Source organism: Rhea pennata, chromosome 4 (genome assembly GCF_028389875.1).
Source record: "Rhea pennata isolate bPtePen1 chromosome 4, bPtePen1.pri, whole genome shotgun sequence".
Taxonomy (NCBI): domain Eukaryota; kingdom Metazoa; phylum Chordata; class Aves; order Rheiformes; family Rheidae; genus Rhea; species Rhea pennata.
The window spans coordinates 81,072,773-81,100,618 of record NC_084666.1 but is presented as its reverse complement, the minus strand read 5'-3'; the positions used below and the strand labels follow the sequence as shown (position 1 = coordinate 81,100,618).

The 27,846-nt window shown below is 44.0% G+C and overlaps 1 protein-coding gene and 1 long non-coding RNA gene across 3 annotated transcripts in view; one reads left to right on the top strand and one right to left on the bottom strand.

The window, feature by feature from the left end:
* TECRL (trans-2,3-enoyl-CoA reductase like) overlaps positions 1-27,846 on the top strand; it is a 58,950-nt gene that overhangs the window by 15,779 nt on the left and 15,325 nt on the right. The window contains exons 3-4 of one of the 2 annotated variants that reach the window (XM_062574418.1): positions 17,242-17,286; positions 18,585-18,673. In XM_062574418.1, coding sequence (XP_062430402.1) covers positions 17,242-17,286; positions 18,585-18,673 — 134 coding nt within the window. Of the gene's footprint in view, positions 1-17,241; positions 17,287-18,584; positions 18,689-27,846 lie in introns of both variants that reach the window. The other variant, XM_062574417.1, reaches the window with a different exon arrangement.
* On the bottom strand, positions 598-26,486 carry LOC134139710 (uncharacterized). Its single transcript, XR_009958259.1, has 3 exons — positions 26,136-26,486; positions 6,434-6,485; positions 598-713 (listed from the first exon to the last, which is right to left on the bottom strand). It is a non-coding gene; the product is annotated as an uncharacterized LOC134139710 (long non-coding RNA).

Sequence of the window (27,846 nt, the reverse complement as noted above, 5' to 3'; positions counted from 1 at the left end):
GGCTACAAAGATGATCAGAGGGCTGGAGCATCTGCCCTATGAGGAACAGCTGCGAGAGCTGGGCCTGTTTAGCCTGGAGGAGAGAAGACTGAGGGGGGATCTTATCAATGTGTATGAGTATCTGAAGGGAAGGTGTCACGGGGACGGGGACCAATTCTTTTCAGTTGTCCCATGTGACAGGACAAGAGGCAATGGGCAGAAATTGAAGCACAGGAAGTTCTGCCTGAACGTGAGGGGGAATTTCTTCCCTGTGAGAGTGATGGAGCACAGGAACAGGTTGCCCAGAGAGGTTGTGTAGTCCCCTTCTCTGGAGATCTTCAAGGCCTGCCTGGATGCAACCCTGTCTGACATGCTCTAGGTGACCCTGCTGAGCAGCGAGGTTGGACTAGATGATCTCCAGAGGTCCCTTCCAACCTTACTGATTCTATAATTCTATGATCCTCTTCTTTCTTTCACATTGGTGGGGAACGGAGAAAATAGTGAGGAGAAAGATAACTTCTGGTAATCTTGAGTATCATTCATACTAGAGATATGCAGGTCTATGCAACACTTGTTAACTTGAATTGGACTTCTTAGAACTGCAAGGGTACTTAGGTGGGCAGAAAAAGATGCAACAAGAACTGAAGGTTGGAGGTGAATGCCAGACAAAATCAAATTAGGAATGAAGCAGTTGTCTTCCAACTGGCAGGATGGTTCACTGTTGGAGTAAGCACCTGAAATGATGGGTTTTCATTATTTTTAGAAAATAACGTGTCTTCAAGTAAAGACTAGATGTCTTTTTGAAAGAAATGCTTTAGCAGGATACAAATATGCAGTTCAGAACAGGGTAAGTGGATGAAATATTAGGCTTCTCTTCTGTCTTTAGAGTTTTATAAAACACTGAAGTTCAAGGCTGCTGTGATTGCACAAAGGTTCGGTTGATTAAGTAAAAGGCTGTTGACAAAACTGCTCCAAAACTACTTGTTTGCATTCCCTGTAAGGATTTGTAAAATGGAAAGTAGGAAAAGTTTGAAAGCTCAACAGTTGAATATGAAAAGAGTGCGTAAGATTTAATAGTTCAGTAAGAGTATTTCCTCCCCTCAGTTTGTGAAAACACAGCGCATTTCTGCATAGACTCTCTAAAATCTATTGAAACTGGATTTATATTGATCCAGCTTAAATCAGTTGAAGATCCCTGGCACAGAAATTTATGCCAATTTAACTATAATCAGGTTTTCAATGGATTTGGGTTAAAATAGTGCAGGCTTGTGTATAAGCCCATTTAATGGTACCTGCATTCATATTTAGTAGTACCTTACTCCTCAGATATTCCCAGTGATGTAAGCAGAATTAAGTGTGAAGAAAGACAGTAAGCATAGAAAAAGCATGATCGTAAATGGAAACTTTGACAATGTGACCCTTTACAACACATTTAAGGGCCAGCATATTCCTTCAACGTTTTTTCCGTTCTCAGTTTCTCAGTTGAATTCCCCCGGTTCTGCGGAGCACACCGTGGCAGTGGCCTGTTTCCTTTCTTCCTGTTCCAGCTCATTGCTTTGACCTGTCTTTTCCAACTCGGCCTAGATGCTGTTGTCTCAACAAGGTTCCCCTCCCTCTTCCTTTTCCATTTGCAAAGAACCAACTTTTCCTTTTTATTTTTGCATAGTTCTAAGAATAACAGCTTACAGAAAACAGGTCTTTTAGGCAAGAGCTCAGAAGGGACTGAACTGATCTGTACATGTCTTTGGTTTGCTTGCTATTTCCAGCTAGCTCATGCATTCATTACTGTCATTTCATATGTGTCAGACTCATGTGTTCTTTATAATCTCTTGCTAAAATAAATTCCTACATATCCTTACAGTCTACCCCTCCTTCTTACGTTTTCTTTTGATCACCCATGCAATTAAGCTTTCTCCTCAGCTGGTATCTTGTCAGTGGGTGAGAGGAGCCCCTGCGCAGCACTTTCACAAGCAGCATCTCTTATCACTGATAAGTTTTTGCTGTCAGTTTTAAGAAAGGAGGAAAAAGACAGAATTATGAATTGTGGCCAAGTCTGTTAATCATTAAAATGGGAAGAAAAAAAAAAAAAAAAAGGGGATGCAAATGACACACAGCATGTTACTGCTCAGGAGTTTCTAAGTGAGGTAAACATTAGGTTGGATCTGCGTTTATATGACAGGCAGGATATGGACTCGGAAGGCCAGGAATTAATACTGAAATGCGCCTCAGGCCTCACTAGAGCAAAATTGTCACTGACCGAAACAATGCTGGCAATGCCTGAAGTGTGGTTTCTGTTGTACAGAGGTCAGTGGAGCAGTCCCAGTTGTATCACTGGAGATTCTGGGATCTCTGTGTTTTTCAGTGGAGAAGAATCATTGAAGATAAACTGCCTTTCCCACAGGAATTCAAAGCTTTTCTCCAAACTGAAGAGCGCTGTCTTGGGTCAGCCCATGGTCACTCTAACCACTGCCCTGGGCAGGGACCAGAAGCGCGAGGGTCAGCAGAGAGCAGCAGCTTGCCCTTGCAGCCTCCCAGCCATCAGCTGCACAGGAGCTTCCTGCAGCAGATGTTAGACCCGGCTGCCATCCTTAATACCAAACATCACACCTGCCCACCATGAATCTGTCTAGTCCTTTTTAAACCTATTTATAGTTTTGACCTCAGCAAAATCCTCTGGGAAGGAGGTCCACAATGTAACTATGTGTTGTGGACAAAAGTATATTTTTCTGCTCACATGCTACAAACTTTGACACTTCTGTTGCTTGATGCTTTCTGCTGAAAATGGGTGGCAGCCAAGTGCTGGGGTGTTCACCCTGTACCATCTAAGGCATGTTCAGAGAAGCTTCACTTAAACTGGTGCTGAGCTCTAGGTGACTTTACTGCTATTTTCCTCATTCCCTTTGCTAGTTGGCAGAGATGAAAGCAAGCCAATAAATTTACGTATGAGAAGGAAGCCTCTTGCTCCATTTCCTCAAATGCTTGTAAGGAGTTAGGCACCTAAGGTTTTCTTTATCTGTAAGGATGATGATTTTAATTGGGAAAGAAATACCATGTAGACTAAAGTTTGCAAGCTCTTGTCCCTGGCAATAATTCTTCACCTTTAACTTTTTATTTTATTTACAAAATTCATTGGGCTGGCATGGGGGAATCTTGCAGGTAGAAAAAGAGAAATTGTAATAATGATGCTAATTCAAGTATCACATAACTAAGAGTACCTCTAGAACAGGTAATATAGTGGAGCTAGCAACTAGTTCATTAGTTCATTAAATATTTTCAAAGCTACTGCACAAAAGTTGCAGAAAAAGCTCTTGAAAGTGGAGGAAGAATAGAAAGAAGGAGAAGGGGGGGGTACATGCTCTCAGCAATACTCTAACAAACTGATGGGTAAAACCTCCTCCTGCAGGAGGGAACTAGAGCTACTCCTTCAAGTCACAACAGCTGGTTTAGGGAGATCAGAAAGTGCCCTGTACACAGAAGGAGTAGGCAGAGAAGGCAGGCCAGTTGGGAGGAAGCCTGGTGATGGGTGTGGAAGGAAAAGGGAAAGTTGAAGGAAAAACTGAAAACATCAAGCCCAGAGTGAACTGACCTAGGAATGGGAATGGGGCTCGAGGATAAGGAACATACAAAGCTGCCAGCTATCCAAGTAAAACATGAATTCCTACTCCTTCAGCTCAAAAATTGCAGGCCTCTCCATCTGAGCTAACAAATGTTACACAGAGTATTTAAAATAAGCGATGTCAAAGAAGGTAAATCATTAAGAAGGAGATTGTCAGTAGATGGCACTCAAGAATAAACAGCATCATTTCTGGACACTATGAAACTTATGAGGTTTGCTGCACAGTGTTAAGATCTCTTCTTGCAAGTATTTTTACAGAGCCCCTAAGATCAACGTTCCCTAGAAGACAAGTAATATATTCTGTTGCTTTCTACTAGAGAGAGGACAAGGAGAAAAACAATGCAATTCCTTCTTCATGCTGGAGACCAGTCTTTCTTTCAGCTTCCTCCTAACAGGCTGCAGGGCAGTGTGCTAGGAGCCTGTCATCTGCCACATTTCACCTGCTGCACTCATCCTGCACACATCTCCCTGGAAGTCATAGTGCAACAGGAGGCCCCTTGGGTGTCCTCACCCCCCAGACACCCAGCCTGCCTGCACAAAAGTCAGATCAGATGCTCCTTTACAATCCCTTTCAGTGTGATATTTCAATGAGTACCAAAGCCTCCCACTGACTTCTAAGTAAGTACCTTGAATAAGGTCTCTATTACCTAATACTAGGAGAAGCCGTATCACTGGGAGGACAAACAGTTCCAGCCTCACACAAGGCTTATGCACAGTCTCCCTCTTTCCCTTCCTGCGACTGCTGCCAGCTCTTTTCACCCTCCAGGCTGTTTCTCAGTAGTGCTCAGCTCAGCAAGGCCTGACAAGCTGGAAGGAGAGCAAAATTTTAAAACCAGCAGGTTCTCGCTTATCCTAGGCACTAGAGGATCGCTTCCTGAACATGTTGCTGTGGAGGCCATGCTGGCTTGGTGAAGAGCAAGGAGAAAAATCTCTCACTGATTAGAAATCACAAGGCAAGGCTTATGAGAGTAGCTGAAAGCACATGAAGTACTAAAACTGATCCTTTAGGGACAGGGGATCTTTAGTTTTTTCCTGTCTAAAAAGTCTGCTAGGGATTTTCAAGCTCTGGATCTGCAACTTTCCTGTTTTGAATGAATGACCTCTGAGAGTTCACATACTAGCAAGACTCCAAGAGCAGGGGCGTACGGAAGAACTCCACATTTTGCCAGCCCTGTGCTAAAACGCAAGAGCTGAACACCGCGCTGCAGCTGGAAAGGACGACTGCTCTTACAGTGTCGTGTAATTCCCTTCTAGGGGCTCGCCATGATATTAAACAGCAATGCTCAGAGAGGTGAGAAAGGATGCTGTAGGGATTAGTCACTAAGAGTAGCACCAATGAGAACAGTGACTGCTTAGCCAGCGCCTTGCCTACCGGCTCTGTATAATCAGCACTGTCTGGTAACACAGTCCTGCTGAGAACCTGCAGCTCCTCTGATTTCTCCACACTGACTATTACTGCTGGATTCTCAGGTTGAAGAAAGTTAATGAAATCTGTCAATTTTGATGCCTGGAGAAACTCGTGTGCCTGATGAATACACCTGCTGGGGACTCAGAGAAGCTGAATTATGCTATTTATGGCTCTCCCAAGCTGGCTTTATAGTACTGGCCTGTCAGTCAGCCAGGAGGTCCTCATGTATCTCACAAGATGAAGAGACCCAAATAAGCTGTATCTAGGGCACAGTGGCTTGCAGAGGGATCTTTCTTCTGCTCCGTATTAGGAGATCAAGCTTTGAAAAAAGAGGTCTAGGATCTGATCCTGCCATAAGTGGCCTTGAGCTAGATGCTCTCCATGGACAGATAGGCAGCTGCAAAACATACAGTTCTTAACAAATCTCAAACTCCTTCCTCCCTGTTTTTATCCTAGGTAGTTCATGCTAGTCCAGAGTCACAGCTGTAATCCAAATATGAATGAGTTTTCAAAGGGACAGGCAACATTGCCCCATGCAAGCTGTCTGACCGCAGAGCGCACAGCCCCAGCCCTGCGTCCCCAGGACGGGTTCACAGAGCATGCTGGGTTGGCACTCGCATCGGGCCTTGGTTTTCAATAAATTTTCCACTCTCTGCATTCGTAACAACTCAATTGGAAATTAACAGTGAAGGCGAATCACGAGGGACAGGCAGTTATCGCAAACAGGCACTGAGAAGTACAGTGTTTTCATCTGGATAAATTGCTCATTCATCTGTGTTGGCTTTGTAAATGTAAAAGACTAGATCAGGAGGAAACATGATAAGATTTATTTTATATATATTTTTAAATTATTTTTCTTTTGACTTAGCCATGCAAGAGCTAGCAGTAGAAGACTAGTTTACAATCTCAAATGAGACAATTTTAAGTTTCTTTTACCACATTATGCCTGTTGACACAATTCAGTTTACTAGAAGCTGCTTGAATTTCTTGTTACTGCCACAGTGAGGCTTGTGTATACTTAAACTCTTTATTTTTGGTTTTGCAAGGCTCAGCACAAAGCAAGCAACAGCTCCTACCACAAAAATCAGTCGCTGCCATCTTCCCCCCACCCAGCTCCCAATTCGAGATTTAATCCCTGAGTAAACTGCTTCCTGCCCCTGCAGAACATGCATACTGGGACAGAGACCTGAATCTCTGCCTGGGCTTGCTGCTTTAGCCAGGAAGCCAGCCTGTCCCTTACACTTCATTTTTGATCTGCACGAGAAGTAGTAGCAGGAGGAAGACCTGTCCCCTTATTTCTGGCATATTTGCGCAAACCTCTCCATACAAAATACAAGAGTTTATCTGCTGGTACAGATTTGCGTAATTTGAATTTGTGGCTTATCTGCCAAAATAATTAAAGCACACCTATGAGAGCTTGGAATACTTACACTTCTTCTGTGCTAGCTAGCCAGGAAGTGAGAATGGCATTGCTGACCGAACCTAGTTAAAAGAAAGCAGAAGCCAAACTGAGTTAGCATTACAATATTCACCTTCAAAGCAACTACAGATTTAGCTTATGCTTACTCCCCAGTACAGTCCCTCTCACTTTATCATGCATTCCATGATGGAATCATAGAAAACCAATTTGGCCAATTTTGAAAAGGGAAAGGCTGCTGTGGGAAATGCCCTAGCTTTAGTCTCGGTGCTGTATGGGCTGGATGCCCCTCCAGAAGGTGCTATGTGCTTCATAGACACTTTATTTTGCACATTAGGCTCTAGTCAAACCCTTACATCCAAGCCCTGACCCATGTGTGTCTTGTTCATGTTGCTAAAACCTCAAACTTGCATTTTGGCATTTCTAGCTGGGGTGCTGAATTCCAGCTTCTTGCTCCCAGCTGACAGGCTAGCAAGGAGGGCAAGCACCAGACCAGGCACCTTCGGTTCACTTTGACTGAGCACTTGAATTTCATTTGAAGGACTGTGAAGATATTAAATCAGTCTGAGAATCATCTGATCAGATATCCCTGGAGTTTTGCTTTCAGAAATGTACATGTGTACAAGGAAAATTTTCAATGTGTCCTGAGTTATGAAACTATGGTTGAGGTTCAGCATACCCAGCTTGTTTAGGTGCAGTGTACTTAGTCACCACTTACCTTAAGCAGGACTTTGAGGGTCAGATCTTTAAGGCTTTTTTGGTCTTCTAAAGATTTCACTAAAGGTCTGAGGGCTGACTGGGAGTTTTAAAGTCTGCTGATGCCCACTGAAGGGAGTGTGGGGTTTAAGATTTGGGTTTTTAAGGCTTAATTCAAAATGTGTAGGAGCCATGCTATTGACTTGGGTGAATATTTGTGTCAAGCACTTTTTCAAAGGGGAGTTTCATTTTCCAATCTATGTAATAAGAATAATTTATCTACTTTTCATCCATCTTGGGTTCTTTTGTCTGCTTTGGCTGGAATCCTGTAAGAAATGTTCAGAACTAAGATGGACTTCAATGCATGCCTAATGACCTATTGAACAGGAGAGAGGCAGGTATCTGAAACACCAAAAGTTAGGCGATCTATTAAATGCTTGTGAAAATAATCCGGCCTTCAGAAAAAACAGAGCTATTTCAACTAGCAATAGAAAAAGTGAAGATCAATTCAAAAACTTTAATGGAAATTCACATTATTCCTCTTTTTTTGGCAGCTGCTGTGTCTCATGTTATTGCATTTCATTAGCAGGATTACAGATATCATTTCAGATGAGTAATATAATAAAAGAAAAGGCAGTGAATCTATTGAGACATAGCTTGAAGCAGAACTGGTCCTGTCTGCTCTCTGGGATATTGTTCCCAGCTGAGATTTACAGGGCTCTAACAATGCATCACAAATGACAGCCTATGTAAACAGCTGAAGAACAAATGTGAGGAGCTATTTAAATGCCTCATTAAGAAAAGGAAATTTCATAGCTAGATTCTTTGCTTTTCTTGCTTTTGCAGTAGATTTAATTGACAGATCTCGATGAGAAACAGCAAAATTTGTTTATCAGAATTGCTTACTATTACTCACAGTGGGTCTTACTGCAGTGCCTGGGGCTCATCTGAGAAAAGGACAGCGCAAGGCACTGTACAAGTAATCCAGGCCCAAGTGAATGTACAGTCTCAGGCACAAAGAAGTGTTAAAGCCTACCAAACTGTTAATAGAAAATGCCAAAATACTTTTGATTTTTAAACAGCGCCCAGATCAATTTAAACTCAGGCATTCCTAGGTCACTTTAAACTCAGGTATTCCATTTTTGTCTAAATAACAAAATTCCAGCCTTACCCTGTTGTTAAATGTTTACTGAAGGAATTCAAGATAATAAAAGCCCCAGTGGGTGGTCATGGCTTGTGAAAAAAATGTTAGGTCTGTTAACAAGATGGACGCCTGTTGCTTATAGCAAGGTTAAGATCACTTTAGGTCTTTAAAAGCGCTCTGAAGCTACAGCAAGTTTTTGATAGGAGTTCCCCTCACTCTGGACACCAGAGCTGGGCAGAAGGCTTTACAAAAAGATCCAGCTGTTTCGCATAGCTGAAAGGCCCCAGCAACTTCTTGTGACAGAGAGTCCAACAGGGGCTGGCAAAACGGAAGAGGAAGCAGATCTCCCCTGCTAGAACGAGAGGAACTCAGCTCCTTCCTGGAAATCTCCAGGGGAGTGTGAGAAAAAACTGCAAGGCCCCTGGAGTCACCTCTGCTACACAGGTCAGGGCAGAGGCAGCAGCTTCAGCTGTTAAGCTCAGACTTTCCAGGCTTCAGCAGGGCCAAGAGAAGGTGCTGCGCTTCAGGAGGTAGGGTCAGGTGAGCAGGCTGAGACAAGACAAGACTGTCCTGACCTCTCTGTAAAGGGTGTAAAGTCACCTTCTGATGGTGCTTTTTCATGCATTTGTTTGCTCTCTCTCTTGTTCACAGCCCGTAGGTTGGTTTAGTCTGAGGGGAAAGAAACAGTAAGAACAACCAAAAGCCTTTGATATTTGCTGCTATTTCAAGTTAATGAAACCAATGCATCAAGGACAGAAGCTGAACAAATTATTTACAATAAAAATAACATAGTGAGGAGAATTCTACCTCTAAATTGTCTAAATTAGAAATTGGAACTTTTTGCTGTTGGAGGTGATTCATCATTCAAATAGTTGATGTATGAGCTATTCTGGATCTGCAGCTCATTCACAAGCTGTGCTGATGTGAAATGTGGGCTGGCCTCGGTCAAGGTCTCTCATTGTTACTAATGGATGCAAAGTACCTACTTCTAATTGCTCTTCACACATCTACCTCTGTATCCCCATCTTGCATTCGCTTACTTGCATTCCCCTAGCAATACTGTGCCAATCAACATTAGACTGTGACTAATTCCTATCCCTACCAATTAGTCTCAAGTGTTTGATGAAGGACCCAGGCACCTTCATCCTTTCCTCTTATGTGGGGAAACAGAAGCACAGACATCTCTGGATCACTCAGAAGACTGGGAAGAAAAGCCAGTCTCTGAGCCCAAGTCTACTGTTTCATCCACTGCTTTTCCTTCCAAAATATTTTCATTTCTTCTTTACATGTTTAAAGCAAGCAAACACACACAGATGAACTGATGGGGCTTCTGAAAGTGCTCAAAGGCTGGCTGTATCTGGCTGAGAACTACCAGGCAGGCAGTCTTCTGGAATATGTTCATCCTTAGGAGTGCGGTCCAGGTGCTTCTGGAGATAACCCCAGTATCCATTAGATCAGAGCAGTGGTTGCTCTATTCCCCTGTAGAAAGCTGCTACTATGCCTTTTAGTTTGACCATTGACAAGGACCGTCTTAATGTACACTGAGATGATTGCAGGTGCCTTTATTGAAGGAACATTTCTGATCCCTAAAAAAAAATATATATATAGAAATAAACACATTGCTCTTGAGGTCTTATAGATCTGCCATAAACTTTCCATTATAAACTGAGTCCCTGTGTGAATCCAAATGCAACATACTGGCTAGCTCCCTTCGTATGAGGTAAGTTTTGGATGTGGCAGAGTATAGCAATGTTTTCTGTATCATCAGAACAGAATGTACGACATACGGACAGCTATAGGCAGTAGAGGTTTTCAGAGACCACGCAGCATTCGCCATATATGCTGGGAGGAAGCACCATCCCTCGAAACCCTAAGACCCAGACTATGGGTAGGAGCAGTTATATTGCCCAACTACCTGTGTAATCAAACGCTGCCTGGGCCAGGTTGGTACAACTGGGGCAAAGCGGTTTGCTGAGCAAATTTAAGTCCGTTACGCGTCTTTCCACGCGGCTGCCTTGTGGCGGACGTGCACCAGCCTGCCGGGGGCCCATCGCCAGCCGGGAGGGCCGGGGGCGGCAGGAGCTAGCGGCAGCTTGCAGCGCGCAGGGCAGGCGAAGCCGCAGTCGGCAGCGCTCCGTGCTCCTGCTCGCAGCGCCGCGGAGGCGGCACGTCAGCGCCCTTGCTAGCAGGGAACGACTTTCAGCGTGGTGAACTAACAAGTGAATTGATCAGAATTTAGTTTGCATTTAGGAAGGGAGAACACCCGTCCAAATGTGCTCAGGTAATTGTCGGCGGCACCAGCGTGGCCGTTTGATGGAGAAAAAAGAATAAAAGAGCAGTGCGGCTGTTAGTGAGGAACGCATCCTGATTAGATTAGAGGCTGCAGAGAGAGGTATCCCCTCGACAGGCAAATATTGGAAGAAAATTATATTTCATTAGCATATTTCATTAACTAGCTGACTAAGGAATGCTTTTGAGGAGACATGGCTAGAGCCCGGGACAGGACTCCTCTGGGCCCAGCGAGCACGCAAGTGGCGTATCCGCCCCGCACGCTACCTTCGTTGCACTCTTCCAGCTCCTGGAGAGAGGCGACGCAGACAAGGGAGAGGAAGAAGTCGCCCGCATCGCTCCTCGGAGGCGGCGCGCGAGTGCCGAGCAAGCTGAGCGCTGCCTTGGAGCGACTGCCCCCCGCGCAAGAGCAGCCCGCGCTGCCCGAGGGTGTTACCGCCGTCGCGGAGCGTTGCTTCCAGCCACAGCTCTGTCAGCATACCCATTTTCTCGTTTCCCTGTATTCTGCTCTCGGATTGCTATTAATGAAATAAAAGGTGAGTCTCATTCCCTTCCCTTGCCCACACGCATTAATTGAAATGCAAATCCACAGAGTAAGAGCAAAATTAGCTATACTTTCTGCAGCAGGCCACATGGAAAATTGAAGTGCATAGGGCTGGCTATTCTTTTTTCTTTCCTTTCTTTTGAAGTGGAAAGGAGAAACAATGTTGCAAAAATATAAAAACACTCATGCAAATGTTGCTTGCAGGCTTGCTTGCTTCTAGTTTTTTGCTCTCCCTGTGCAAGCAGCGTGTTTGTAGCTAGTTGTGTTTATATATAATAAATACTAGGAAGGAAGGAATGCTTATGATCAAAATGCTCCCTTTCCAAATTCCACATGTCATTAAGAAAGTGGTTATTTGTGTCCCCATAGCAACTAGAGGTCAAGGTGCCTCTGTAAACACACACAGCTAGAGATCTGCCCTGGAAAGCTCACAGATGAAACAGGTACGAGGAAATGGAAGCTGAGAAAGAGAAGGGATTTACCTATGGGTACAGAGCCATTAAAAACAACTACTTTAGTACCCTGCTGAGAGGTACTGAGGACACACTGGATCTGCTCTTTCCACTGACTTCCCATAAAAACGTGGCTCCAGTTCCAGGTGGTAATCTTCCTCTTTAAGTGTCCTGGCACAGCGTTATCAAGGGTCCTTCCACAGTGAAAACTGCAGCCCGGCTCAAAGATCACTGACCAAGAGGCGAGGATCCAGCCAGTGCCTCCCTGAGAGCTGCCCTGTGCCCCAAAACCGTGGCTGGAAGCAGGGCACTGGTGTCATGCTCAGGAATTACTGAAGCGTAGTGTTAGCCCACTACGTCCCACAGCATTTTCTTTTTCCCACCACTTTCAAGTCATTTCAGCATCCTGCTCTCCTGCTGTTGGCTCAGCAAAGCAGGGAGACGCAAACTTAGCCCAGCAAAGGATGCAACTGTCAGCATGGTGATATCTCTATCTGCCCCTGGTTTCTCAGAAGCGTTCCTGAGAACACATCTGCTAACACCAAGGAAAACAGCATTTACGAGCGTTGCTGTTTAAGGTCGTGGACACGGAATAACTGTATTTGCTCGGCCTCTACTCGTCAAGGAAAGACCTTGGCAAGTTAGTTTTCCGCAAATCTGTGTGTCAGAGTGATGTCTTTCTCTCTCTGTATATTATACCAGAAAACATCTTCCCTACACACACTATTAGGTGAATCTTCCCTAGCTACCTCTTTTTATTGCTGCATATCAAATATATAACCTGATTTAAGGTGGCAGAATGTAGTTTAGCCAGGCTCAGTTCACACGAGCAAGTGCTGTTACATTTCTCAGCTAACACGTACCTTTTTTTTTGTGATATAAGGGATGTCAGTGCCACAGCGTTACTCAGAATTTCCTATATTTCTGCAGATTTTAACAACATGCTGCTGATGATTAATTATAGTAATTTTGTTGTTCATATCATCCTATTCATATCACAGCAGGTATCGCTTGTAATTATTAAGCCTATTTGTTATTAGAGATGCATGAGTGGTGAAATACAATGAGAAGCAAACAATTTAACTGATAATAAAATTAGCCGTTCATGGAAAGTCAATCTGCTAATTATCTCCGAACACTGTCCATCAGCTCCATTTTGCATTTCTTAGGCTCCTCACTCCCTGGAGGAATAGCTTTTGCACAGCTGCATCCTAAGCAACACAGTTAATTTGCCTGCAGAGGAGGCCTTCGTTATGTTATACCTTTGCTCTCATACAGGTTAACTCAGCTTCATAAATACTTTGTAACAAATGGGCATTTGATCCCATTATAATTTGCTACGAAACAGGCAGTGCGCTAAAGAACTTTCCTAAAAGGATCTTTATGAAATACAGTCAAATTGAGAGGGACCCCTCCAGCTTCATAATTATTGGAAAATACCTACTACTTAGTTTTCTTAGGTTTTAGATTTTCAAAACCTGTGGTAGTTAAGCTGTGGCGCATGCATTAAGGTCAATTTGAATCATGTGGATAAGAAGTACCTTTGGGAGCTTTAAAAATTGCATATGGGCTTTTAAAGCTGTCCTTAGTTCCTGTGATTGTCAGCTGATTCACTTACTGACATTTTAGTGTAAATGCAGTGAAATAACAAACCGTGTGGGCAACCGGACCAACAGAGCTTGGTTTTCTATGCATTTCATGGGTGCAGGCAGGGGGGGGATTCGCTGGTGTCTCCTCAGTGGATACAGTAAGCGGGTTTTTTTCCACTCACCCGACCATGTTTACAAAACAGAAAGAACTGCATGTATTAGAGACCTGTCTCCCTCTGTCAAATTTGACCAAGTTATTATAAACTTAGAAGCACAGAACCGTGTAACGTATCAGTCAGCTGAAGACAAAGACTAAAGACTGTGTAACAGGATATGGTAGATGCAGATGACCCATCATCGCATATGAGTATTGGCAGCTGGGCATAGAGCTGAAGCTGTCATTTTAGAAGTGTTTGGATGGCTGTTTAACAGCACTACCTCCCCTGTTCTCACCCAGTATTTCATTAGTTGGATATGGTCAGATTAAAGGCAGCTGTCATTTTCTGTACATCCTTCTCTCTAACATGTCAGCTTGCTTATGTTACAATTTTTGTTCTGGCAGGTACAACAAATAACTTGCCTAATCCAAAATTTCTTATTTCTCCTCATTCTTTTTTTTTAATAGAATATTAAAAGTAAACACTGAGTCACTTTCCAAGAAAATATTATCTTGTGTTGAAATTTAATATGCTTTAAGGTTATAGCATTAAAGTATTTTCTATAATTAATGGCCTTATGCATATGTACATGCAGCTGGGGGTGGTGGAGTTAAGGACATGGAACCAAGGTTCTGCACCCTCAGGTGAAGGATCAGTCAAGAGGAAAGAAATAATCAAAGAGGAGATGGAAAACCAGGAAGCCATTTGGGTGGCTATTTAAACAGGCTTCCGAGGAAGAAACCCACAGGGACTATCTAGAGTAATATGGTCTACTGACCACCATGTGGAGCTCATGGCTGAGCTCTGATGCACAGTCATAATACTAGTAAATAAAGAGTAAGTACAGATATATGCCTGACTTTATACTCCTCAGGAGTCACAATATACATGGCAGTTAACCTCTGCAGGAGGCACCAAGAATGAACTTGGAAGTAAATCCTTTTAATTATTTAATTTAATTGATTATTTTTTAATTATTTTTTAAAGGAAAAGACGAAACCCCCCACTTTAAACCGGAGGCTAAGGGAGTTGTGCCAGATGCAGGAGTGCAGAGAGGCCCTCAAACGCTGCATCCAGTTGCAGCTACATGTGCTAAGACTTGGGAACAGCCTAGCCAAAGTGCACCAGTGAAGACTGAAAGTAGGAGACCTTCCTGTTCATGCTTAAACCAGTGCAGTTACAAAGAGAAATGAGCTCTCCCACCCCTTTGGCACAGCATTTCTACTGAACATTTCTTAGTAACTCCCCTCCAACACACATAATTAAATGCTGAGAAGAAACACATCCCAACAGCTAATTCCAGGTCCCTCCAGCAAGTACACACAGCAGCCCAAGGCTGGCCTGGGGACCAGGGACAAATGGTGGGGCAGCACCTTGCCCAAGCTCACCACCGATGAGCAGCAGCAAAGGCACAGACTTCCATCTCTCTAAATCGTTGAGTACATCTGAAAATAGTGTACTGAGGCTAAAGCACTGAAAACGTGGGATGACGTGCCCAAACGCACGGCCTCCAATTGCCCTTGTGAAGATTATGTGCCATACCTCAAAGCACGCTGCCACAGGATCAGGTAAATTGGCTTTTATTGAAACATATTCTCATCTAGGGGGCAGGGGAAGATTCCAATTTAACGCAAGCACGATGTGTTTCAGGCTCCTAAATAACTATTGATATCTGCTGTCCTGGAACAAATCGTATCTTCCTTGACAAGTCAGACAGCTGCTGTCTCTCTGTCTTCCCTTTGTTGTCTTTAATAGCCAAGCGTTGCTGTGGTGCCTTGAAAAAATATTTGTGACTTCCCGCGACATCGGGCAGATGGGTCCCCTCCCTTCCCGCTAGAAGCCCTGGTTCACGGGTGCACCCAGTGCCCGGTGTTGCCTACAGAACTCGCCCTGGCCCCGGGTACTTTTGCAATGACAGCATGCTGGGTCCCGCTCGGATCCGTCGGGACGCAGCGCGCTGTACAGCTCCCTGCCCCTCTACATGGCAGCTAGGGTGGGGAGCAAGCTTTCGTGATGCTCATGCAATCGTTTAGGTTGGAAATAACCTCTGGAGGTCGCGTGGTCCAGGCTCCTACTCTGAGCAGGGCCATCTTTAAAAAGTTATACAAGATTATTCACTGGCTTCTCCAGCTGAGTTTTGACTGTCTCCAAGAACGATGATCCTACAGCTTCTTGAGGCAACTTGTTCCCATATTTGAACACACTCACTGTGAAGAATATTTTCCCTTTGTTTAAGATATGGAAATACGGGTATCTTAAATACAGGAATACTAACAATTGTAACACAGGTCTAAAGAAAACCATGGCTGTATTCAACCAGTTTCACCCAGGCTTGGAACTGAAAAGCCAAAGCAGGTGTCTTTCAGGCAGTCTGCCCTCTTAAGGCCTATCAAAGGAAATAAAGACAGATGCTGTAGAAAGGGCTGCGGGGTCGCAGGCGGCGTGAGGCTGTAGCTACTTCTTCACTTCCCTCTGTCAGACTTTGCTGACCCCAAAGCTCAGCCACCCCTGGGGGCTGTGTAAGGTCTTCCCAGTCTGCTCCAGTGCCAAGTCCACCAGGTCAGCCCAAACAACCTCTGGCAGCAATTTGGGGAGGTGGAAGGGTGGTGGTTAAGCTAAGCTACACGTCTTTGCGATGCACAGGACGGGTGCTTACCTTGTCCATTTTGCCAGCATGGCTGTAGGGGCACAACAAACAGCTGGGCAAGCTAATGGCTTGGGCGGCCGTGGCCATTTCTGCGCTGGCACCTGCGGTGACGTGGAGAGCCCCAGGAACAGCTCTTTGAACACACTGATGGGTCTCCACCTCACCTCCAGGAGCGACACCAAGCAGCAACTGCCAGCTGCTGTCGAGTATTTAGAAACAACCTTCACACTAGACCACATAAAATGCTACTTCTGGGAAACATCCTCAAGTTGATGGGTATCTGGGAATGGGTATCTGGGAAATCGTATATACCCAAAGCCTCTGCTTTCTGTGTTGCTGTTGGTCTGTCTGACGGGATTATAGGCAGAGCATCCCTGATTAAGGACTTGTGTTGGGGAGTATTGGCCAGAGCAGCATTTTGGAGCGGTGGTTCCAACCTCTTCCAGTGTTTGGGACCTAGAGCTATCAGGACATACACAGATACAGACACATTTTCTGGATGAATACTTTTCCACTAACCTTACACAGGCTCATTACCATGACCTCAGGGAAAATCCAAATTGGGGAAATTTCTTTGAGTGCAAGAATATGGGTGCAATCTCAGAATTCAAGCCAAAATGTTTCTGTGCTGTAATTCACAGTGGGGAGGAAATGCAGTACTTAGTAGCATTGCCTTTATTCCTCCTTCCATTGGGAAACTGGGTTTTCCAGACAAGGAAAATGAACACAAAACCAGTATCTTAATTATAAACATGAAAAGATCTGGCTAATCAACCAAGAGCTGAAAATGAGAAGACTTTTGTGTTATAGGAGGAGAAAGGCATCTGTTTTCTATTCTCTGTACATTTCCCTGAAAAAGGATGAATTTGTTTTTGTTCTCTGATGAAAAAAAACAAACCCTTCATCCTGGACTGTAGAAAAAGCATTTGGGAAGGGAGACTGACGACATTTTACACAGAGTTCTCGCAAATACAGAAATAAACAGAGTACTCTCTCTAGGTATTCCCTAGTAGCAATTATCCCATGAAAGCTGGGTATTTGCACAGGCCACTGCGTTTTGTCTGTGCTGATGGAGCAGTCGGCATTGAGATTGGCCCATTCAACACTCAGGAATGGGGAGAAGGGATTTCTGCTCCAATTGTGTGTACTGTGTGTTCCTCCTACTTACTTCTCTTGTATTAGCCCTGTATAGCTGAGGCCCGCAGAAAGGATTTTTCACCTCACATTTGTAGCTATCAGCTAAGGAAAAAGATCATTTTAGACCCTCTGCCATGAAATTAAATGCAATTCTTTATTGAACAGGTCCCCAGTGGTACCCTTCCCGTGTTGGCCTACAACTGGAACGCAGTAAGTATTCACGTGCATGTCAAACAGCCATCTAACATATTACTAGTCTTGTGTTAAGGTCTCCTACTGTACTGATATTACTCTCTATATATGTATTATTGGGTGAACTATTAGCACTTTTTCATTAATTGATATCTGAGATCAACTTCCTAGCATCCCCATCAATAAAGAAATCCAATGATTTCTGTATCCACCACATATAAAAATGTTTCAGAATGTACAATCTGATCAAATAGTGAATACAAGGCAGTTTTTTAATGTAAAACCACTTGTGGAAAAACCCACATACTGCAATGTCAGTTGTAATCCTTGTTCAGAAAGCCTCGTCAGAAGACACAAGTGGCTGCAGGAGACCACAGTGCGAGTTCATCAGGTCTTGGCAGACATGGAAATGGGAGATGGAGCTACCAGGGACCCTGTGGTATTTGGTCTACAGACAAGCAGCTTTGTAGAGCCCTAGAAAATGAGGACTCAGCACCTGGTGTGATTTAGCGCCCTCACTGACTTAAGCAGTGAACAGGCATTCAAAAGGGAGACACACTATGTGATGTGGAAAAGGGAAAAGAAGAGAAGTGTTACGGCCGTGGCAATACCCCGTGCCAGTAGCTGTCAAGGTTTCCTAATACCCAGCTCACTGCCTGTCTGCCAAAAGAGAAGTAGACACTGGTATTTTATGCTGATCTTTGTACGCTTTGGGTTCAACAGAAAGGGAGGCAGGTGGCTCAGAACACTGTAAAAAGGGCTCTGCAACGCTCAGGCACGCTCGTGCCTCGGTCACGCAGCTGACATCAAAATCTTGGACCGTGGGCCTACGCCCAAGGGAAGGTTGCCTTCATCGTGGTGGTGCCACCCATGAAAATGCTCAGGCAAAAACTATCAGAAGATACCAATGATGGAGACACTGCCTAGCATCCGCTTTGCCGTTAGTCTCGCACAAGGAAGTGCTCCGTGTGGCTGGATGTCTCCAGCGGTCTGCACTGACGGAGGGAGCAGCCTAACCATTGCTGCGCCCTGCTGCTAGGGCATTGGCATCCTAACGCTTTTGTTTTAAAGCAAGGAGAGGACAACTCTGTCAGCCGCAAACCTGGAGCGCGAGAGGCAAGTTACCTAAATGAATCAGGGTGCAAATTGTCTCTCTGACATTTAAGGCACAGCCACTAGAGTGCAGTGCAAATTGAAAAAAAATAAAATAAAGTTTTAACTTCTTGACCATTAATTGTGCAGGCTACACTTTAGCTGAGCCGCTGAAAGGATGCGTGTGGCTCATGCCGCTTCCTCTTGCCTCTTTATCATTTCAGATGGGCCCTATCTGAAGGATTCCATTAGCATTCAAAGCCTTGCTGTTTCTTCCATCATCACGCTGTATTTTACAGACCTGGGGCAGCAGGTCAGTTGGACCACAGTAAGTACGGCCTTGTAGCAATCAACACAATACATCTTAACGTACAAGACGTTATAGGATCAAATTACTTCAACTTCCTCGGCCTGTCCTTCCCCATGTCAAATGGTGTAATTACTTTATCAGCAGTCAAAACAGAATTAAATTGATAGTGAGCCAAGTTATCAATGTGCTAACTCAGACATTCAATTAAAGATTAGAAGGTGGACATAACAATGTTGCCTGAGGAAAAAAATCAATTTTTAAAAACAATTTTAGCTTATCTCGGGTTTCTATGCCTATGCAGGATCTGTAGCCAAATACATTCATTTATTGCATTGCTCCTCAGTTTTTAAAGTGGAAGGATTTTGAAAAGCAAAAATGGCTTTTTGGTAATCCTTTTACTAAAACAGGAAAATTACTGGATGGGAACATCTGTCTCCTTTCTTCACCCAAAGGCAGGGCCAGGCTCAGGAGTCACAAAACTTTTTAATCCGTCAAACCTCTACTGCCAAACAACAGCCCCTGCTGGGAGCAGGAACGCCCGTCTGCTTTGCCTTTGGACTTCAGTTATTTCCTAGAGGCACCAGTGGGAGGGTCGGGGTGGCAGGAGAGAGGCAACACGTCCCACATGAATCAGGCTAGGGGGGAGCTGAACCTTAAGGGCTCCGTTGTGCTAGATGCTATAAATTCAATTCTTTCACAGTCCAAAGACAAAAGACACCAGCAAGGCTTGAAAGGACAGTAGCTCCTGATTTCTACAGAGTGAAACTTGACCAGTGACTACACAGTTTGGAAAGCCATAAAAGCCTGATGTGATTATCCACAGCAATTGACAACAGTGGTCTGTTCCTTACAGTTCTTTTAACGACGCAGCCGAATAATTTTTAACTGTCCTCATGGCTGTGGGCCAAATTAACAGACTCGGATCGCAGGCAGCTCACAGGTCCCACCTTGCTCAGCTGGGGTGACCGCACAGCCCACGGCCAGGCTGCTGAGTGCAAATTTAAGCAGCTTGCAGGTGATACACCGGTTCCTTCCACCGGTGGGTATGCAACTGCTTCTGCCATCTCCTCTGCAAACCTGGGATTTCCTAGCAGAGAGGGCAACGCACTGATTGATTAACTTTTCTCTGGGCTAGTCGGGACAGGGTGCTTTGTAGATCCTTACTTCCCCCATACTGAAGGGGAAACAGAGCCGGGCACGATCTGATCTTCACGCTGCCCCAGCGAGGCAGCAGGCACTACTGCTGTTCTACACGTGGACGCGCTATTCTGCAGCTCCTTATCGATTAAGCGGTGTGTTTGAGGCAGATACTATAGCTGGAAGCTGTCCTGAGCTCAGGAAATGGCAGCTTCTGGACCAGCGCTATAAGGTGACCTACCCACACGTGCTTTTCTCACTCGCCAGGTAGCCCCTAACAGCACAGGCTCTGGGGAGTTTTAGCCCTGTGAAGCAAAACACAAATATGAAAATATGAAATATTTTCATATATGAATATGAAATATGAAAACGCTCTATCTAGCCTTCTGGTTCCAAAGGCTGAGGTTTCGCTGCACTGATTTCCACACGGCCGTACTGATTAATGCTAGCTGGCGTCCTCTGTCCCCCCAACCCATCCCACCACCTCTCCAGCATTTTAACGTTAGCCCTTGTAGAACAGCAAACGGGGAATTTCCTTGCGCAGCAGAAAGCGTGAGTAATGCTGCCTCATGTTTGCTGCAACTAAGTAATCTGCAAGAACCTTATTTATTCTCTCCTTTCCTGGTGGTTTATGTAGCCTAAGACAGTAACATAACTAAAGCTTAACATTCCCTTATAAATAGTATGGTTATGACTAGACATTGATACTGCAGGTGGTGGCATTTTTTTATGATTTAATCTGTGTAGAAAGTTGGCTCCATGAGTTTCTGAATATTCATCTTATCCCGTTCTGTTCCATATCCTAAATTATCTCAGTTCTCAGTGAGAATCTTTTTCTTAGCCATGTCATTGAGTTTAAACACTCAGAGATTTTATAGTCTATAGTAATAGAGAAAAAGTGCAAGCAAAATTGTATTTTAACAATAGCAATTAAAAATATATTTTTACATAGGACGTACAGTTTTACTGCTATTTTTATTGTGCTTAAAGCTCCTGTTTAAACTCCCTTGCTGCTCTGTAAGATTTATGCACAGAGTGAGGGACACTTCTGATTTAAAGGGTTGACATTTAAGTAAACAAGGTACAGGATAAAAATATTCTTATCTCTTGTCAGCAGAATGATAGCTGAAGTGCAAAGGGCCAGATCCAGAATGCCACATTCAGGTCTGTAGTCCAAAAATAGACACAGAAGCACATGGAGATTTGTTGGTGCTCCAAAGGACGATGCAGTGAGCATGGATGTCAACTCCTAGCATCCTGGGGCTTTTCATCTTGGTTGGGATCTCATGTGAGATGCTCACTTCAGGAGCAAGAACACCAAGTCTTCTCTTGGGGATTTGCACTAAGAGCAGCTTGTGGGTTTTTTTTTTTTTTTGTTTTTTTTTTTGTTTTTGTTTTGTTTTGTTTTTAAGATAGGAGGGGAAGGTGTTGCCCACCCCAGGGGGAACAGTACCCCCTCCAGGCATATTGTAAAAGAAAAGATCAAAATTGTTGTCTGTCCCCAAAGGAACAGTTTGGGTTCCTAACTCTAGCAGCACCTTTTAAGTCAAGGCATCTCAGCTTCCCTTCTGGAGCGTGCCCGGTCTCTGATTTGCAGTCCTTGCCAGATTTTACCATGGTGACTCAAGAGTTTGTCATCTCTTAGTGTTTACTCTGCCTTTCCATTGGAGGTTACTACTCCAGAGGAAGGATGTTTCCTTGCAGCCTCTGTCTTTTTAAAACGTGGTGGCACAGTGACGGTGGTGTGACAGGCCAGACATCTGCTGGGGCTCAGACTGCACCATAGCTCCCGTATCAGCTCACTAGGTGTTCACTAGCTGTAGAGGTTGGGTTGCTCCAGAGGAGGACAGAAGGGGGTGGAGAATTTGCAGTTGTCCTCCAGTGGAGCTATTAAAAGTCAACTGCTTCTGATAACAACACCATTTCCCATGATAACACGGGTGCAAGCCCAAATGCAGCTGGTTCTTACAGAAGAATTTGGGCCCCCATGGCTCATCTCCAGAAGGTATTTTAGGGTGAAAAACCTCTTCTTCACATCATGGTTTTTGTTAGATCCCTCTCTGTCCTGCCTCCTTTTTTATAAAACAAATATTAGATGAAACACATAATTTAATTCTGTGCCCCTACTGGGCAGGGAGTCCTTCAGGTTTGCCGACTGGTGCTGCAGAGATACTAATGGGAGCTGAGTTTACAGATCTTTCTATAAGTCTCCTGCAAAAATTGTCCCCTCAGGGAAGTTTGAAATTCCCACTGCTGGATGATGAGTTTTTATTTAATCTCTGTCCAATTTGGGGTGTAAGCTTGTTTGACAGAGACTCCTTATACACTGCAGTGTAACACACATACAACTTTTTGAAATGCGGTTGGCATTTTACTCCTAAGAAAACATACTATTGCTGTTGTCAAAAGGGAAAAAAAAGCCATTCTTCCTGTTCAGATTCAGATTTCTGTTAAAGCTTTCCTCATCTGAGCAGTGGTTGCACTTCCTGATTTATCAGCTTCTGCTCTCTAGTTGCTACCAGGGCAAGCTACCAGAAAGATCAAAACAGAGCTGAGAAAATAGCATAAAAGTGTGAAAAAAATGTATTTTACCTCCAAGTCTCTGAATTCCATGAGAAGGATTAACTCTGAAACACAGTACTTTTTAGTAAATATTTTTTGTAACTGCAACTTAAAATTATGGATTACTTAAATACTTTGACTTCTGGGAGCCTTAAAATACTGAGGCTGGCAGCAGAACTGCTTCATTTGCTCAGATTATAGTTACTTAGACTGTAAATTCTTTTTGCGTTCTTACACTCCCCCCCTTACACTTGCGTACATGCTCACTCTAAACCCTCTCTATATCGCTGATTCCACACGGCTCTGATACAAACAATAAATAATCACAGAGAAAACTGTCGATCTGAGTTATCACTTAACAGACTTCTGTTAGTGTATATTGGAGAGCTAGCTGAAAATTTGAACTCTTTTTAATAGGTTTAAAATTACACTTTACATCATTTTCCTGGAATAATTTCTTTTTTTTTTTTTCAGTGAATTAAGCGTCTGCTCTTTAAATCTTAGAAAACTAAAAATTCATGTTTTCACTAATTGATCTGTTCGCTTCTGGTTGACAAGCAATATTATCACTAAGTTAGAGACTGTGGAAAATGCACAAGAAGGTAAAAGAGACCTGTATTTGAAACTTTGCTTTTTCTACTGCTTGTGGTTATGTAAAGCAGATACACAGATTGGGGAAGCATGTGTTTTATTGAACGATTAGGTGTGCCTGTTCTTTCGGTGGGAGGAGAGTGCTTGGGTCAAAGTGCCTCTCAGGAACAGCCTAGGACACTTTCCTTATTTTGGCAATGATAAAGGTTTATGACTTCCTAATAGGATGTAATAAGAAGCACAGACAACGCAATAAACAAAGAAAGAACCTAAATAAATAAAATAATAAGAAAAGCTTGAGCGGGGTAGGGTTGGACTAGATGATCTCCAGAGGTCCCTTCCAACCTCAACCATTCTGTGATTCTGTGTGATTCACAAAAAAAGACCAGATCTGAGGAATTTGGAGGAAGGGGAGGGCTGGGAGTCCCCTCAAAGTCTGTGGTCAATATGAAGACAAGAGATGTAAGAAAATTTGTCCAGTCATTGCTTAAGGAAGGAATTTGAGGTCAAGGCAAGAGAGAGGGTCTGTAGGATACATTGGTGAGGAATGTCAGGAAATACATTTTTCAATGGATACCTATCAGACCTTGCATATTTTGTGGCCAATTCAATTACAGGTGTGGGACAGGACCATCCAAACTGAATAACACATAATTATGGAAATGTAGGTACACAGAAAACTTTCCAGCACTGCCAGAGAAAAAGAACTTGTCACTCTGTGTAAATCTCTGGGCAGCTTAAGAGTGACTACAACACAAAGTCCTAAAGAGAAGGAATTCCCCAAATGTTTCTTCACCTCTAAACCATTTGGATAGATAGAGAATTTGATCCTAGAAGAAGAGCTACAGGTAAAAAAGTCACTATTTCCTTTACAGCCACTTTTCTAACTAAATTGTTTGTAATGCAAAGCGCCTCCTTTCTACAGCCAACAGTTGGTACTTGCCTGAGATTTCTGCTTGAACACATAATATTACTCACAATAAATGTTGCTCTACGTTGGTGCACTTGGCCAAGTCCTCAGCTGATGGGAGTCAAATGCTATGAACTTTAAAAAAACATTGTAACCTTTCACAAACTACACACACATGATCAGTTTTATTTTTCATTTAATTAAGTAAGTCTAACAGTCTTCAACCTCCAAGGTTATCAGGAGAGAACAGCTTGCTTTTGCCTGATTTCTTGCCATGGTTTTATATTGTTTGGGCCTTTCCTTGCACCACACACAGTTTTGGCTCTTTGTTACGGCCCAGTGGCAGCATGAAATCAGCTGATAAGGGAAGAGGAGCCTGGCTGATTGGGATTCCTCAGATGCTGCTTCTAATAAGGCCAAGCAGGGCATTGCAATTCTTTCTTCTGGTCTCGGCAACAAATGCCACAAGCTCACGATGAACCATGCCAGGTATCAATTTTTCAGGCACCAAAGGGAGTTAGGGAACTACTTACAGAAATTACTTCTAAGCGAGGTGAATGTGTAGTTGCTGTTGAGCACAGTGTAGGCTGCAGAACCTATGTGTAAGTCTTTATATTGATACCCTCGAGGTTTTGCTGCTTCAAGATAGAGGGAATCCAACAGGCCTAAACAGAGCAAGCTGGGTTTTTTTTCAGTTAGATAAAGCCCTACGCTGAAACCTGTCCTGCTACTAAAAGGACAAGCAGCAACTCCAAGTCTGGTGTGGATGGCAGCAGCCTCTGCCCTATCTGTATTCAGAGTAACTACGGAGGTAGACAGTTTGTCAAACTCTACCCAAATTTTTGAGAAGTTTCAACCCCTCTAAAGCATCTGTGTTAGGCAAAGTTATGGTGCATGCAGAAGTTTTGCCCAGCCATTCTGGGTGTAAAGAGAGCGCAAAGAGGTGAGTGAACCAATGTTTGGGAGAGTGAGCTGCTTTGCCCACGTTGTCTGGTGACCTTGACAAGTCACGGAATTTATACCTCAGTTGCCAGATCTGTGGCAAGAAAATAACAGTATTTTCCTCTTTTGCAAAGTGCTTTGAAGCTTCTAGATGAAAAGCACTGTGGAAGAGCTAGCTGAGGTGATGGTGTTTACACTGTGTTTAAAAGTGCTGTTACATTTAGGTGTCTACATAGCAGATGATGGCTGCACGTTTTAAAATGATGCTTACTATAGGCCAGATTTCAAAATGCTGTCAAAGCCCTGTAAAGATTTGGCAGCAAATCTGAATTTGCATCGGTGTTTGGTTACAAACAGAACTTCAGTGCTTCGCTGGAGATATATATATGTGTGTGTGTGTGTGTGTGTATACGCATGTATATACACACACACACAATGTACATGCAAGTTGTAAGAAAAGCATTTGTAATTATCAGTGATTTTCCATTTTGAGCCTGGAAAAGGCAAAGGCACGTGCTCTCAGCCAAGAGTCTTGCCCAGAGGATGAAGTGGTCTGATGCCACAGCAGTGTTTTCAGACAGCTCAGGCTTAGGAGACAGGATGAAGCTATGATTTCTCCTCCTTCCTCCCGCCCTCCCACCCCCCCACCCCCCCCCCCCGAGGAAGCATAGGACTGGCTCAGGGAAAAGCAGCCTGTGTTGCTGTTCATTCCTCGGCTCCTGGAGCTGCCCTCCCTAAGGAAGCTCCAATTTGCCTTTGAAATCCTAGAGCAAATCCATCTCTACCTCTGGTATTTGTAAGAAATACTGAGATGCAGCCTTAAACGTGCCTAAAATCTCAGTTATCACAAAGTCTGTCCAGGCAATGGAAGTTTTAGATGTTCCTGCTTGCACTATTTAAGTTTCCTAGAACAGATCTGGGAGATATTACATGAGAATTGGAACAAAATTCATTGAATATTCAAGTAGCCTGAACAATTTTCCTACCTGATACAAAACTACTATTAAGGATCTTTGCAGCAGATGAAAATACAAAAATTAGGAAAAGGTGAAGATTTAAAGGTGATGCTAAAATAGTGCAGTTATCATCCTCAGCTAACTATAGGGCCTTTAATAAGGTACCAAAGTGTATGAAGCAGAAATTGGTCCACACATTAATAATGTTTCTCAACGATCATTATCTCAAGAATACTTAGGCTTGGGATTGAAAAAGGAGTCTAATGGAGTTAGATGCTAAACTTAATGTGATCTGAGGATTTGGGGCAATCAGCTGTCTCAGTCTCCTGGGTTTCTCTGAAATTATGGCTGCTTTCCATACGCTCACCTATAATAACGGTCTGTCTGACCTGAGCAGCTCCTCCTCCGTATGCGGTTCAGGCTCTCGCTTCTGACCTTGGCTCCGACCTGCAACTGGTGTCTCTGTCTCACACTTATCGAAGAAACTAATCTCCGTCTGCTAGATAATTTATATCCTGCAGCTGTTTTTCCATCAAACGGCACACACTTCAGCTATTTTATGTCTCTGGCTGTGCCGAGAGCTGCAGGCAGAGGCCCAAAGCTGCCGTGCTGGTTGCAGGTATCCTCCCAGCGCACCCACCCCTTCCCGGCTTGAACCCAAGCGCTGGTTGGCGCTGGGATGGGAAGCGTCGTGCCCAGCACTGATGAACTGGGAAAGTGCCCCTACATGGCGTGGAAAGAGATGCGGGAAGGGATCAGCACGGAGAAGGCTGTATGGCCTTTCCTCGGCTCCATTCTGCAGCTCGTCGTCCTTGCGATAACGTGAGACGGTGCCAAAAGGCAACATGATACAAGCTAGGGTGCGCGCTGGGCGGCGTTACGGAAAGGGCACGTCCTAAGCATTAGCGAGAGGACTTAGCTGATGCCCTCGGGCAAAGATTGCTAATCTGCGGGCTGTTAGTTTATAAAGGTTCTGGGGGACTTTTTGCAGGCTCCCTCTCCTATTTATAACTTCCTTTTATCCTTTTCTGCCTTCTCCCAACCAGTACGCGCAGTACTATTAATTCACGTTAGAAATCTTTCCGATCCCTTTCGTGGTGCCGTTGGGATGATGTCAGGCACTAACGCAGCTGCTCCTACCAGCCAGAAAATTCACCTCACGTTCCTTCTGCGGTACCAACAGCAAATAACTTTAAAGAGCCTCTTTCACCTCTTTTGCATTCAAACCTCCCCAAATACACCCTCTGCCTGATGAGGGCTGGGGTTATAATCCCTCACCTGGTTGTTATTCAGTTCAGTGAGGTGCTATTGGCACAATAATCTGCAAAAGGGATTAAAAAAAAAGAAAAGAGGCCTCTGGAGACTCCGGGGAAGCTGGTCCAATCTAGTCCATGCAGGATGAAGTGCCTTGCTGCTTTAGGAAGCGTACATCCTGTACCAGTTTTTCATTTGTCTCTAGCTGAATGATGGAAATAAACACGTTGGAGGCTCCTATAGCTTTCTTTCAAGATATTTCAGGCCCCTGTTTAGTTGGCTATTTAGCAGGTGCTTCCAGCTCAGGTGTTACTGAATCCCCAGGTCCCCAGGGACCTGATAATTCAGAGGTTTGCCCCGCCAGCCAAGCTCTCCCCAGGGAGCTAGAGAGCATCGTGCCAGGCACAGGAGAGGGGGGCGGTAAGAGAACTGGACGCTGCAAGATCTAAAACACGCAATCAAATGTACGGATGCGGGAGACGAAAGGGGCAGCCTCCTGATTTGTTTCTCCAGGAAGTTAATGATACGTCTGTCGAGCTGTGCAGATTTTAACGGAGATGTAATTCAATACTCTCCTCCAGGAAAAGATCTTTCTTTTTATTATGGCCACCATATTTTGCTACACCAAATATATCAAAGTAATCTAGGCAAGCCCACAAGCTTGTAAAGAAGTAATCTGCATCCAAATATTGGATGTTTTTGATGTTTCTGCAGAACAGAAATGCTCAGAAATTCATCACTTTCTGGGCTTTTATCAAAATTATTATTTCTTTTTTTGCAGAAGCTACAAACAAGTTACCATGTCATTATTTTCAGTTTTCTTG